The sequence below is a fragment of the Ailuropoda melanoleuca genome, chromosome 8 (assembly GCF_002007445.2).
Source record: "Ailuropoda melanoleuca isolate Jingjing chromosome 8, ASM200744v2, whole genome shotgun sequence".
In the NCBI taxonomy this organism is placed as follows: Eukaryota; Metazoa; Chordata; class Mammalia; order Carnivora; family Ursidae; genus Ailuropoda; species Ailuropoda melanoleuca.
The window spans coordinates 80,100,853-80,116,078 of record NC_048225.1 but is presented as its reverse complement, the minus strand read 5'-3'; the positions used below and the strand labels follow the sequence as shown (position 1 = coordinate 80,116,078).

Sequence of the window (15,226 nt, the reverse complement as noted above, 5' to 3'; positions counted from 1 at the left end):
CCTAGATGAGGCTAAGGGATCTCCTATGGGAAGGAATACCTTTACAGAAATCACACCTGGTCAGCCTGCCCGCGTGACTGGGGAATACACCCGTGCAGGTGAAGAGAGATTGTACAGAAAAACCAACCAACACAACAAGCAAGGGCCAACCCAGAAGGTCTTAATATTATTTCCAAAGCAACAGTCTGGGATTTACGAATGAAAGCATGCGGGTAGAGAGAAGCACAAAGACCCAGGAACAAGCCAGCTCACCTCCTGACTTTACCGTCCGCACTTGGCACGGCGTAGTAGCCCGGTTTGCATTCGTATCTGCAGATGGAGCCCACGTCATGGCTGCGCTGGAGGCAGGGGGACAGGAGCCAGCTGGCATTCGGGATAACAGGAGGAGCGTCGCACTCCAACTTGCAGTAGGCTTCAGGGAGGGACCAGAGCCCGTCGTCAAGACAGGTCAGCCACGGGGTCAGTCCTGAGTCCAGGAAAGAGAAGCACAGGATGCTCAGAGCAGAGTCCAGAAATCAATGTGGAACCGAAAAGAACAAAACCTGTCCACCCGTCGGCATTCTCAGGAAGTCACATAATTCTTGGTGGAGCAGCTTCTCTGGCACCTCAGGTCCAGGGCTCATCCTGTCTCTCTTCCTGCTGAGCACCCCCTGGGATCTCTTACACAGAGGTCAGATAACTGTTCCCTGACCGGAAGAAAAGAACGGCTACCAAACAAATCATGACCTACTACATCAGGCTCTACCAGCATTAGGCTCCGGAAGCTGCATTTGCACAAGCTTCCTGGGCACGGATAGGCACACCGAAGCCCGAGAAGAGCTGAAGAGCAAGGTGTGAGGTCAGAGGAGGTACCTATCTTCATCTCTGACTAGCAGTACAGCCAGGGACAACTCATAGAACTCTGTTCTCATCTATAAAATAGAACTAACAGCACCTAACTCATAGGAAGGTTGTAAATATTAAATAAAAAAACTGTTCATGATAAAGTGTTTCTTGATTATTAATATGATCAGGCAATAGTGAGCTTGATTCCAGAGGACGTACAATCAAATAAAAACAGGGAAGTCTAAGTGTCTGTCATTCATGAGATCTGAGCCAGGGCATCCTTGCGTGTCATCGGGACAAAAATGGTGGTGCTCTCTGGGACTTTGGTGGTGTTATCAGAAGAGGGTGGCACAGCAGAGCAAATGCGAAGAGTACTGGGGTGAAGAAAAGATCCCTAAAGTAACCCAAAGAGAGAGAGGCTGTAGAGAATCTGCGTTTCAGTTCCTGGTTGGCTGACAATACCTTGAAGCTTGGCTGGTGGGAAGCAGGAGATTGAACAGCGTTTCAGAAAGTCTGTTCCCGCTGAGCAGGAGAAGGTTGCATAGTTCACCAAAGATGGGTCGGGAACACCACAATCAAGGGGCATGCAGCTCACAGTCCGGTCCCAGTGCCCAGAGGAACATGTGAGCAGAATTTCCTTCTAGAAACAGAGAATTTTCTTCCATCAAGGTCACATGAAAAGGCTTATCAAAGTAGTTTCCAGGCTTTGGAGGAATCCTGGTGATTATTTGTGTAAACATCCAAAATAGGTAAAATGATTTTGCCTCGCTCCCTCCTTAGGCCCTATTGGCTTAATATACGGTCTTCAATACCCAGGTAGGCTATTGCTGACCGTTTTTGTTAGTGTAAGAGAATCATGAAATGGAGACACTTCTCCAGGCCAACTCTTGGCTGCCTCCCATGTGCTCCTGGATCCACTCTAGGCCCTTCTCCACCATACTCTGTGCCCCTGTGGGTTCCATGCCTCTGGTTGTGCTCAGGCCTAGCACGCAGGACACACTGGAAGGTGACTCAGAGCCGGGAGGGAAAGGGAGGTCAGGGTGTTTATTCTTCCTACTCCCCACCTAGGGCATTACTGCTGGTTGGCTTCATCCTTTGCTAGCGCTCTCCATCCTCTCCTGCACTCTCTTCCTGTGGGTTCTGCTCCCTGCTCCCTGCAGTCAACTCTTCAGGCCTACAGGTGATGTCAGCCCTTGACCCTGGGATTCGGCACCATCTCCTGGTAATTTCCCTGTATCCTACCTCCACCTTTATAAGGAGTCCCTGTATTAAATTCCCTCAGATTGCCCACTTTGGAGCATGTCATCTGTTTCCTGCTGGGAACCCGGATGATAAGCCAGCCAATACTGCTCCTGAACATAACCACCCCCACTGAAAATGGTGCACAGTATCTAAGAACAGCTGAGAATCAATGCATACAAGGCACCTTCCAAACCTTGTGGTTAAATTGGAGAGATTCCAGCCCTTTCCCTGAGCCTGTCCTTTTTGTGGGGTAGCCCTAGAGTTCCTTGTCACTAAATAAATGAAGAGACATTTATTAAGCACCTAGAAGGGCCAGGTTCTGTCTAGGTTTGGATAAACAAGACACCCTCCAGGAGCTAATCATTTACCAGCAGAGCAAATCACAGGCTGAAACAATGGCTCAGAAAACCGAAGGGGAAAGAATGGAACGAAGGAGAAAGAGAGAGAGGAAGGGAGGAAAGGAAATATGGAAGGAAAATGCAAGAGATATATTGTTATTTATTATAGCCTACTCCTTTCTATAATGATTTGCGAGAATATAATCTAAAGAGTGGAAACGATAAAACAAAAGAAGTAGGAAATGGGGACCAAAAGAAAGAAAACATAAAAATGTAAAAAAGGCAGCCATATCATATGTAGGTGCTTTCTCTGTGAGATGGTACCGTGGGGGCTGGAGGGCTGGAGGAGGGGGCTGTCCCTCCACGGCAGGAGGCAAGGGTCTGCAGGGAGATTCACAGAGTAGGTGACACAGGACCTGGCCTGTGAAGGAGGAGCAGGACTTCCCAGCTGCTGACGGGAAAGGGAGAAGAACGTGTCCAGAGTGAAAGGGACAGAGTGAGCTGGGACTGAGAGACCTGGAAGCTCATGGCTTGTTTGGGAAAGAGCATAGCCGTCACTCCAGGCAATGGGTTACCACAGGTCAAAGAGAGCGCGGGGAGATTCTGCGGCTTGATTCTGCGGCTCAGCAGTCATCCCTCCAGGAGACCACAGTGGGAGCAAAGCCAAAGGTAAAATGACTGGTGAAAGCACCTGTCACCCCTGACACCCACTCCCGGCCAGCTGCTCCTCCCTCTTCCCAATGTTTCCCTGTTGCCTGCCAGAAGGACCCAAGTCAAAGCCAGACACATTTTTCTGTTTAGTTTCAGTTCTTGTGTCAACAAAAGCAAATATCCCCACTGTCTTGTGATCACGAGCCGGGATTGTATAATTTCCTTAGTGGGGCTGTTGGAGAGCTGTGTTTGCTGACTCCACCATACGGCTGGCAGAGGGTGAGCTCCCACCTTCCTCCTCCCCACCCAGACTGCCCCTTGCACACTTATCACAGTGTGGAAGCCTGGCTCGAACCACAATGATCACTTACAGAATCTGTCTTGAACTCTACATATATCCCCTGGTTCTTCTCCTGGCTTAAGTGTTGTCCATTTTGTCTTGACTGTGCTCCTAATTGTAATGCATTGCAAACACTGTCTTTTCTTCTCTTCCTCTCTTTACCTATCACACAAATGTATTCAGTCCCTGGTTTTTTTGGTCATTCTTTCTATCTCTTCTCTAGTGTGAGTTAAGCTGGGTGAAGAACAGGGGACAAGAGCTCTGCCTTTCTGACCAAAGCACCATAGACCAAGGAGTTGTTGTCTCCAGGTCTATCACAACTGTTTTTCTCTATGCAGAGCCTAAACCACCCGAAACCAACAATGGTGTCTTCGAGTTCAGACCATCTCTAAGCAAGTGAAATTCTTCCATGAATTTCACTTCCAATTTCTACCACCTCCTAAGTAGTCAATTGGTACAAAATGCAAATGATTCCAATTTTTGCATCACTGATACCTGACTATCAGTCATGTATCCATTCTTTCCTCATCATACTATGTCTTTCTGGTTCTCTCCTCAAGCACCATTATCTTTTCCCTAATGCATCCTTTCTCTGTCTCATATGATGGTCATGTTTTCTAATGGCTGATTTCAAGTGGAGTACTGAAAGCTCTCTAAAGGAAAGATGGAAAACAGAATTCTTAGTTGAGAATACATTACCATGCCCCTAGTAATGGCAGCTTAACAGAGGGTTACGTGCCTATCATTTAGCTAGAAGCTTTTTGGTTACTTCCAATCAGTCATCTTTATGACTCAATGACATAAATACTTCTGTCCTCACTATTTTACAAATATGGAAGAACAGTTAAAGAGATTAGTTTCTTTTGTTTTTTACCTAAAATTATACAACTAACAGACAGTGGAACCAAAATTTCATTCCGCGTTTGTCACCTGAGCCACACTCTTAACTAATTTATTCTACCACCTCGAAATTCTGGGAAATGGTGCTATGATAGCTTGAAGAAATGTGGAAACTTAGGCCAAAGCTAGAATTGTGATATAATCCCCACCTCAGTAACAGAGGGAAGAAAATCAGACTCTTTCTCCAGCCTTTTTATAAGGAGGGCTGGGGGGGGGCGGTCAAACCATGAGCCACAGACAAGCTGATTACAACCTGTCTTGCTTACAAGTCGTGGGCAAGTCTAAACTGTGGCATTCTCATCTTGAAGACAAAAGTGGGGACCATAATTTCTGACAGGGAAAGGAGGAGGAGAATGGGATAAGTGTCCCTACCTGCCGTCTGCATGAGAGAAACTGACACCCTAGTTAATGGGAACCGCACCTTGCATTCTGTGAAGCCACGCTCTCCTTGCTTGTTAGAGTCCTCATCTTTCTTTCCGAGTGATTTAAAAACACCTACACTTCCCGCATTCAGCCAGGGAGAGCCTCCCTCCCCAGGACCTTGGTCTTCATGACCTCAGGTTTCCAACTCACCTGCAGAGGCCTGAGGTATTTCCCATTGCTGGCCTGAAGGGCAAACCCCCTTCGACAGGTAATAGCACACTTCATGTGACCTGGGCCACCAGAGGTACAGTTCACCATATCCGCATGATCAAGCAGCAATGGCGCACAGCTGCCCTGCTCCCCACAGGGCCGATGGACACAGCTGGAAATGACAGAAACAAAAGTACCTTAGACTGACTCCAGACCAGCAGGCAGCAGCAAAGACTTTGCAGCTTCCTCTGGAAAGTGCCTCTAAGCCAAAGAGAAGGATTTTTCTCCAAAACCCACACTGAATTCATCACCTCCTTCTATATGACCTGGAACTGTGAGACATGAAATAAACAAGAACAACATCAGCGAACAAGTAATGAATGATTAACTGATTTTCCACAGCTTTTCCAGGAGGACAAAATGGTGGCAGGACAAGGTGGGGAATGTGTCCCAAGAACTCTGGATGGCATCAGAAATGGCTGGATCAGAGAGCAATCCTCAAGATGTTTAATAACCAGTACTTCTGGATCCCAAACAATCAGAGCAGACCCAGGTCAGGAGTGAATGCTTGGGGCCCCTGGTTGTGTGCACTAACCTTTTAGTTGTTTGATTCCAGAGGGCTCTAGATGAAGGGTCTGGGTGTCTGAGATGGCAGAAAAGGCAACATTTATTTACTGGTTGGTGTGGAAATATTTTTGACAACTGGAGCCATAGCACTACACACCACTGGAAATCAGCACTGCCTGATCAGAAACTGAGCCCATGACAGGAAGAGGAAACTCATACAAACTAAATCTGTGCCACATGCCTGATGTTGTGCTATGTGCTTCCAGGACATCATCTCAGCAGAGGAGGACCACTGTCTGGAGCTCTAAGTCAGTCAGCCAGGAATGGGAGAGAGAGTGAAACTCACCAGGTTCAGGTTTAGACCATAACAGCAACAAGGATGAAACAGAGCAAAAAAGAGCATTACCTTCTTCCCATAGAGATGAAAAATTAGGGCACTGGGCCCATGCTGTCTGACTTTGAATCCTGGATCCACCATTTACTACCTGTGTGATGTGGCTGAGCTATTCATTCCCCAAGGTTTCAGCTCCTTCCCCCTAAGAAGGGGATAATAACGGTACATATCCCACAGGGTTATTATTGTTCTGGGTTAATTCGCTCTACTGCTCCACTGCAAATGGCCAAAGTCCCACCCTCGGTGGTTTGTTTTCTGTTTGCCATCCATACTTTCTGGTTTTCCCATTTCTATATCTTTGTTCCATTTGTTGAGATTTCTAAAAGGCCTTTCTTCTCCAAGAAGCCCTTCCAGATATTTCCTCCTTTGAACCTCCCGGGGAAATTCTTAAAATAATTTGTAACACTTCTATTACTCTATCCCATATTATAGTCATGTGTGTGCATCTGCTTGCTCTTTCATTTATCATCCTTTGATCTACAAGGCAATTAGCATCTGAGGGCCTCCTAAGTGCTGAGACTCCCAACTAGATTATGAACCTCTTGAAGACAAATGCAGACTCTAACCCACTTTCATATTCACCATAAACCCTGCTGTAGTAAACACAAGAAAAGTTTGCTGAATTAAATTTGCTCATACAGCAAAGCAAGTCAATGGCTATTAAGATGGATAATTTGTTAATTCTAAAGTGACAGATGGGAATCAGAAACACAAAAATATCATCATCAGACAGTGATTCAACCATCTTGCCCTACTCATTCATTCACTAATAAACATTTACTGAGCACTTATTGTTGGCAAGGCATTGGTTTGAGTACCGGGGGTACAATAAGTATCATGCCCTTAAGGAAATCATAATCTAGTGGGGAAGACCAATGAGATCTTTTCTTGCTCATAATGTTATTGCCAGTGATGCCAAATATTAGCCAAAATGGCTATCATGAAGCTCATCATCATTAATTTGCCCTATTGCCCTAGAATTGTGTTAGCGGTCAATGACTTCATTAAAAAGCTGGGCAAGAATATAAGAAAGTAAAAAATAAGACGTCATGGAATATGTACATATCACCTTGATATAATTGAGAATTGATTTTAAAAGCACTCATCTAAAAAGGATGGATTTGATCTGAATATGCTAAAGTTGCTTCCTCTTACCTTGTTTGTACCCATAGGATTAAGTCATAAGTCAGTGACATTCTCATTCTTTTATCTATGCTTATTAGCTATAGGATAGAGGTGTTGGAGTTTAGTATGAAAAAAACTGTTTACTCTTTTGAGTTCTGATGATTCCCTTCGATGGTATGGAATGCCTCAGATTCACTCTGGAGGAATGAATCTGGAGGGAGGAATATATGAATTGGGGGGTAGGTGCTGTTAATTGCCAACATAAGCTCCCCAAATCCAATACTGATAATTGGGTATGCAATGCAGGAAATGAATCTTTGTCTGAGTCTTTATTGAACCTATCTGGATAAGGGATCTGAAACCTGACCATCCTTCATGGGATGAGATCAGTACACCTCATTAGTGATGCCTAAAAAACTCCAAGTTTTAGAGATGCTGCATTCCTTGATGTCCACAAAAAGTCATATTTCTTCAGTTTGATATGCAGAGAGTACTAGAAAACAGAGTCATTAACAAGTCCTGGCTCCTGTCAGCTTGTTGCCAAGAAATTACTGTGAAATAGCACGTGCTGTTTTTCAGCAACTCCATCCAAGTAATTAATCCATGTCATCATTGAGGACAAACACGTGCCGAGATAAGACACAGAACAAGTACTCTGAATTAGCCTCCCTCCATCAAGATGGGGTTCCATTAACTGCTGTTGCTATGACTACTGGTGTAAGAAGCCCTGCCAGCACTGGCAGCAGAGGAGGAAGAGTGAGACAGGGGAGCACGGTAGAGGGGGGAAGTGGCATGAAATAAGACCAAGGCAAAAAAAAAAAAAAAAAAAAGCACCAAACCCAGACCTGTTTATGAAGTGAGAAATGGTTTTAGGGCAGCCGCTGCAAATTCTTTCACTAGCTTACATTCCCATTTGCTTCCTTTTTTAAGGAATTTGTTTTATGAGGACGGTGTTTGTCAGGTTATTAGCTTCTGATGGCATCTGGTACCAATTGCAGAATTCTCTCCTGTGCACCCCAACCCCCCTTTTGTGTTTCTCTTCCACTACAAACACCACTTTTCTGAGGGCTATTGTGTCCTCCATTTTCCTGCCCTCCCCAAACATTCTCCTTTCTACCTGGCGCTACACGAGCTCTCATATCAGAATGATAATGCTAATAGCAAAAACAGTCTTAAAACTTCTCTACAAGCTTTCTTCTTATGGTGTTTAGACAAATGGTAATGAAAGTGGCAGCAGTGAGGTCTTACAATGCCCCAGAGAGGTGGGAAGTTAGGTATTTATCTTGGTTTGACATACAAGGAAACCGACGCTGCTTGGAGACTGGCTGGAGGCCACAGAGTTAGAGGAAAATCCTCAGGCTGGAGCTCAGAGCCCTCACTCCTGGGCCAGCCTAGACCACGAGGCCACCTCCCTGCGGGGATGAGGCTGCTCTCCTGTTGTTTTCTTCTCCATTTGGGAGCTAGCAGTATAGGCCAGGGAGAATGTAGCAGGGCAGCCAGGGGGAAATAGGGAGTATTTAATAGTCTGTCTTTGTTTCAAGCAGTTTTCTTTTAAATGATAGCAAATCAAATTGTCAATATTTGTCCAGCTGCCGTTGTCTGCAAGATGCCCTGCTTAGTGTGTTTCCTCCTTTGGCAACAGCTCCCTAGCGTTGTACCCACTTTTTCCAGGTCTTTCCCACACCCCATCACAATGTATTCTCAGGTAAGGATATGATGAATCCAGTCAGATGTGATTCACAGGTATTTCCATAGTAACAGGAGACAAAGTTTTAAACCAAAGGAACGAGTTTTTCATGATGGAATTTTAAGTCAATAGACGCTTAAAAATCACACTCTGTAGATGGCCACCTACCCATTATTCTAGCTCCATTCTTTGTCTCTACACTCCTCTGATAAGCCTCTACTCTCTCTCTCTTATGGTCCTCATTCTCCAAGGTCATTATGTTGGAGGGTTTTAAAAATGCTTTCAACGAGAAATCCCTGTACAAAATGTTATGCTAACCCCAGGCTATTCTCCTCTTGTATGTAACCTGCTCATGGGCACCCAGGCACAATCCTAATACCATCCTACCATAATGATGTGTGTGTTTCCTTTGTTGGTTGGGTCTGTGAGTGACACCTGTACTTGGGAAACCTCTGTCGGCACAGTTCATAGAAAAGTAGCCCTTGTGAGGCAGGCTTTCTCAATCACAGTTGTACATTAGACTCACTTAAGCAGCTTTTTAAAAAAGCTTTGCCCCCTTGGAGATTTTGATTCTGACGGCTTGTGGTAGGATTTTAGCATCTGTGACTTTATAGGTTTCAAAGTGTTTGGTGCTCACCACGAACAAAACCCAGCACCATGAAGGTCTGGTATATGTAACCTGAAAGATAAGCAAATAAATTCTATAAGCCAAGACTATAAAATAACAAGGCCGATTCCAGAAGGAGAACCTGGTCCCACTGCTTGATTATTATACGTCAGTGTATTGAGTCATATTACCATGTAGAAGCCATAAGATAGATCAAAAGTATACAACATTTTTCCTATTCTGAAGAAGCTTTCACCATAGCTGCAGAGAGAATAATGAAATCATGCATTACTGATTATAAATTCATGGCTATTTCAGAGATAGTTTTAACATTGGGTATGAATTGATCTCAATGAATGAGCAGAATTTGGAAAGGCAAAAAAGATACCTTGGAAAGTAACCTCTGATACTTTTCAGACAGAACACAGGTAAGGTGGCACTCTCAACACTTCGACAAAAATACCATTTCCTCCCCATCACTGAGAACTGAAGAAAATTCATTATGTGTGTGGGTCTCTTAAATTACGACTAACAAATTTAGAGAACCTATAGCAAAAGGAGCCCATATCCATATTTGAATACAGACTTACAGGCAAGTTCCCAAAGCCCTCCTCTGCCTTACAGTGGTTTCTGAAGAACAGGGTAAAGCTGACCCCAGAAAGCAGACATCATTCTCTGCAAAGGGAGCAGACAGATGCACTAAGAAACTTGTCATGAGCAGTCTCCCAGAGCATTTCTTTTTCGTTTTCCACTTTTTGAGGCCACTAGAAAGAAGTTGGCCTAGTTCCCAGCCAAGGTCCACATTTAGGAAGCTGGGTAGTTCCTGACAAATGGGTGGAGTCCTGGCTGTTCTGCCCACAGCTTCCCCACAGCTTTCATCCAAAGATCCTTTGAGGGTCTGAGCCATCCAAAGGAATTTCAGGAGACTACAACATAATTCGAGATGCAATCAGAATTCACAGTGAAGGGGTGCCTGGGTGGCTCAGTCGTTAAGCATCTGCCTTTGGCTCAGGTCATGATCCCAGGGTTCTGGGATCAAGGCCCATGTCAGGCTCCCTGCTCAGCAGGAAGCCTGCTTCTCCCCCTCCCTCTGCTTGTGTTCCCTCTCTCGCTGTGTCTCTCTCTGTCAAATAAATAAAAACTCAAAAAAAAAAAAAAAGAATTCATAGTGAAGGGGCATCTGGGTGGCTCAGTCAGTTGAGCATCCAACACTTGATCCTGGCTCCGGTTACGATATCAGGGTCATGATATCGAGCCCCATGCTGAGCCCTCTACTGAGCCCTGAGAAGCACTCAGTGCTCAGCATAGGAGTCTGCTTGCGATTCTTCCTCCCTCTCCTTCTGACCCTCCCCTGTGCTTGTGCGTGCTGAATAAATAAATAAATAAATAAAATCTCTAAAAAAAAAAAAAAAGAATCCATAATGAAACCCTACTTCTCCCATATGAGGGCTGATGGAAGATTATATGCTAAAGACCACATTTCCTTGAACATGAATAATTCTGCAGAGGAGGAATGGGGGTGACCTTTAACAAAGAGCTTAGAGGAACCACAGCTTGTTAAAAGTAAAATGGACCTTAAAGATAATTCAACCCGAATTCCTCATTTTAGAGATGAGGAAGACGAGCCCAGATGAAAAGATCGGATATTCCAGAACACTAAGACTACAATATAATCACAAAGAAACATTTAATTAAGCTTTGGCTCAAACTCAAAATCAGGATGACATCAGCTCATGGACTTTCTCAAGCCAATATCCCACCCTCCCTTAGGCAGCCAGAAAAAGCTGACCACAACTTGATATCTGGGATCTAGGTTAGTTTAGGAGAAACTGTCTGGCATCCGTACCATCCATTTTGACAAACAGCATGGTGTAATAGAGAAAGTAGTAGATGAAGGCCAATGTGACCTGGGTTCAGGTCTTGGCTTGTCCCTGCTTACATCTATGACCTTGGGTAAGTCTCTTAACTACTCTGGCCCTCTGTCTGCAAATTTGTAAAATGATGGGTTTGAACTAGGTTCTCTTAAAGGTCCCTTCCAGCTCTAGCATGATATTTAATTTCCTAGATGAGGTGATGGTGGTATTGGGGTGGGCGTACAGAAAACCCATGAATGGGCAGGATGTGGTGGAGAACCCAAAAAAGAGTTTCTCACAATCTTTCCTGCCCAGTTTAAGTTTTTGCTTAATGTCCCAACTTTTCAGTTGCTTAGTTAAACAAAATATTGCAATTCATTTATCCAAGAAGTGCCACCATTGACGAAATAGCGATCCCAGTGGTTTCTGCAGAAACAGCTCTTTTAAGGTTAAATAGTAAAGAGGATCAGATTTCTGGCCATTCCCCTACTGTGTTTTATTGATTCTTATTGAAATAAGAGGGTGTGGGCTAAGCAGGAATGTACGCTCTGGATTTGGCAGCAGATGGAAGTAGAATGTACAGAATGTAGAGTGGACTGGAAGAAACGGAGTTCTCATTAATCTTGCCACCACCAACAGCAAACTGAAATAATAATAATAGTATCCATCCTTAGAGAGCTTTGCTGTTTCTCCAAACCAATACAAAAAGATACGGTCTCAACTCTGGCTCCCCTTTCTACCTCCTCCTCAGTCTGGCTCCATCTTTGCTTTGTAGGACAGGAACCAGATTAAATGTCAAATATATTTCCATCAGCCTTCTTGGGCAAAATAATGCTGGTAGTTTGAGGGGTTTTACTGAAGCATCACACCAACCAGGAAGGGAAAATTAATTCAAGTTCTTTTCCTCTGAAGATTCTCATCTGAGAGAAACAGAGGAATCTCAGTAGTAATTCTGTTTCTTCCCTCATGACAGAGAAATGATGAATTACTGCATGAAGCAGACTTCTTCCATTCCTGTATGTTGGGAAAACGGAGGTTCCCCTGACTCTCTATTGAAGGTTCTGCCCTGAAGTCGGCCCCTTGGGAGAGGTCCATCTCTTCCTAGAATGTGACCTATTTGTAAGTTCAGGACTGGACTCTGATGGCCCCAGCACTGGGTAATTTTCTTCACTCATTTCTAATTCTGGGCACAGTTTTTACCACGCCTGGCTGTAACACTAGAAGTCCCATCCAAATGCCCCCTGTCCTTTTAAAGAGAAACAGATTTACATCACACGGCCAAAAGCGCTCCCTTTCAAATCCCTGCCTCACCAAGTTTCAGAACCCATGATTTTAATGTAGATTATAAAATATGTGGAATACCAAAGGAAGAGTCAAAACAATTGCTGGCTAATTGGCAGAGGGTATGCTTCTTAGCATTGCATCAGGGAAGCAGAATCACCCCTCAGAAACAACAACAGGGGCGCCTGGCTGGCTCAGTCCACAGAGCATGCAACTCTTGGTCTTGGGGTTGTGAGTTTAAGCCCCACATTGAGTGTAGAGATTATTTAAAAGTAAAAAATCTGTAGCTTCTAGCGCATACATTTTCCAAATTGCAGTTCTTCTGCTATCCCCCAATAAACTCTAGTACTAGTAATAATAAATAAATAAATAAATAAATAAATAAAAATAAATAAAAATTTAAAAAAATCTTTAAAGAAATAACAACAAATGTGTATGTAAATTATAAAAACATAAATTATATACATATAAAAATACATTTTTCCAGTTTGCAAAGGCAGTAACTATCTCCTTGTGGGACATTTTCTAATGAGGACTGATCGCTGGAGCCCCCAAATGACTGTACTGCTGACTCTTGCCCTACCTCCTATTCATCCCTGGATACCAATTAAACTGTTAATCTGGGAGTTACACTGCCTCAGCCACATTCATAGGCCCAGCCTGAGGAATTATGAAACACATGTAGTTAAGTGAGAGAACAGCACAGTCCTATGAATGAAGTTTAGTGGGCATGAGTTTCCATCTGTGTCATTCCTAGAACAGTTCCTACAGGGCAGGAGAAAGGAATAGCATGACTTCTCTGTGGCTATACAGAAGCTATGTAAACTCAGGTCCTGAGGATTTGCAAGCCAGCACCTTGAATGAGTCTCAACTTCACACATAAAAGTTAAATAGGTGTTCTAGAAACCAGCTCTAGTATACATGTGTGGGCGTGCAGGTTCCCACACTTACAACCAAGCAATTCTTGGGCACCAGCAGGGTGTCTGAGCATTTAACTCAATCCTGACACTACCTGTCCAGAGAAAGCATCAGGCTCCACAGGTTAAAAGATTAGTCCTACCAGACGGTCCCCATCCCCAACTCAGGCACCAGTCACAAACCCAAGTGGTTACCTATACTTCTGACTGACTGGCTATAAATCAGAGGTTCTCAGGACCTTCTCCTCGGGTTTGATTAATTTGCTAGAGCCACTCAGAGAACTCAGAGAAACATTTTACTTACTGGTTACCAGTTTATTATAAAATAATAAATAGAACTCTGGAACAGCTGGATGGAAGAGACACCCAGAGCAAGGTATGGGGAAAGGACACAGAGCTTCCATGCCCTCTCCAGGTGCGCCCCTCTTCCCAATGCCCATGTGTTCACCAACACAGCCTCTCTGAACACAGCCTTCTGGATTTTTATGGAGGCTTCAATACATAGGCTTGATTGGCTGATTAAACCTTCAGCCCCTTCCCGCTTACTGGTCAGGGGGTAGGATTCAAAGTCTCAACCTTCTAATCATGTGTTTGGCTCTATAGACAACCAGTCTCATCCTTAAGTGCTTTCCAAACGTCACCTCATTCATATAACAAAAGACACCTTTATCACTCTCAACGCTTAGGGAATTGCAAGGGTTTGGGAGCTGTGAGCCAGGAACCGCAGACTAAGACCAAATATCACAATACTGCAGAAGGAGAACATAAAACACGTGCTGGGCCCCCTTGGGACTCTCCCTCTCCCCCCTGGCTTCCTTTCCCTATGAAGTTTCTGGACTCCCCAACAGAAGCTTCACATTGTTCCCATCATCTCATAATCCGGGGATTTGTCAGTCCTTAGCTGACATCAGATTTGGAATATTCTCCCTTCTGTTCTTTTGTTCCCTCCAGCTCTCCCAACCTTGCAATGTCCGTGGCTCATCTGCTTATGGAGAAATGAAGGCCCAAAGAAGGGAGGGAAGGGACTGTCCTGAAATCATGTGGTGAGACTGATGATGTAGCCAACAGCAGAAGTTAGGGGTCTGGGCATTGGGCTTCCTGCCAACCAATCCCCAGACTTCCTCTGCCTCCATGGTTATGGCTACAGAGAACCAGACAGGGCCTGAGAGTCATTCCAATGAGAACTTATGGTCAAATCCGTCAACAGTGTCTGTCTACTTGGCAGGCTGGCAAAATGACAGAATCCTGGAAATACTGGTTTGTTTTTATTTTCTGTGCTCTCTCCACCAGCTGCTATGAGTACAGACCGTAGACAGAGCCAGCCCTGAGCAAAACTGAGAAGCAGGTGACATTTTAAACTCATCTCTCTTTTCAATACCACTTTTTCTGTTCTTGGTACCCACCCCCCCAAACTTCCAGATGCCTATACCAGGTTGCATTTCATCAGGGCCCTGGTCTATTTTTGAATTGACAAGGTCCATAAGAGAACAGTTCTGCTATAAAGAGTTGATAACAACTTATGACATCTCCACTTCTATTAAACAGTTATTTACTGTTTTAAAGAGACCCTTGGAGATCACCAAGACTTGAAGAAAATCATTCCTAATGGTGGAATTTCAGACACCATGATAAGACATAGAGGAGTCATTATTTCAAAGTTATTGTTTTGAAACGAGCTTATTCCTTAGAGGGAGACTCCAACTCTCAGTCTTCATAAGTTGTTTGTGCCTATTCCTAGCTTTTGACCAAAAGCCTCCACCTAACCAGTTCTCAGAATGCCTCCCACTAAGAATCATCTCGGACAAGGTAATATTTTAATAAAGGCTATTTCTAGAATAGTCTAGCCATGCACCAATAAACCCCTCAATGAGACCAAGTCTGTGACCTTTTCATTTTTCCTCTATAACCCCTCAAGAACAAATAGTT

The 15,226-nt window shown here is 44.2% G+C and overlaps 1 protein-coding gene across 3 annotated transcripts in view; it reads right to left on the bottom strand.

Annotated features, from left to right (window-relative positions):
* PAPPA2 (pappalysin 2) overlaps nucleotides 1-15,226 on the bottom strand; it is a 258,494-nt gene that overhangs the window by 76,079 nt on the left and 167,189 nt on the right. For all 3 annotated transcript variants that reach the window (XM_019801273.2, XM_019801274.2, XM_019801275.2), the window contains 3 exons: nucleotides 4,870-5,041; nucleotides 1,288-1,465; nucleotides 253-466 (listed from right to left, as the gene is read on the bottom strand). In XM_019801273.2, the coding sequence (XP_019656832.2) occupies nucleotides 253-466; nucleotides 1,288-1,465; nucleotides 4,870-5,041 (564 nt within the window). The remainder of the gene's footprint in view (nucleotides 1-252; nucleotides 467-1,287; nucleotides 1,466-4,869; nucleotides 5,042-15,226) is intronic.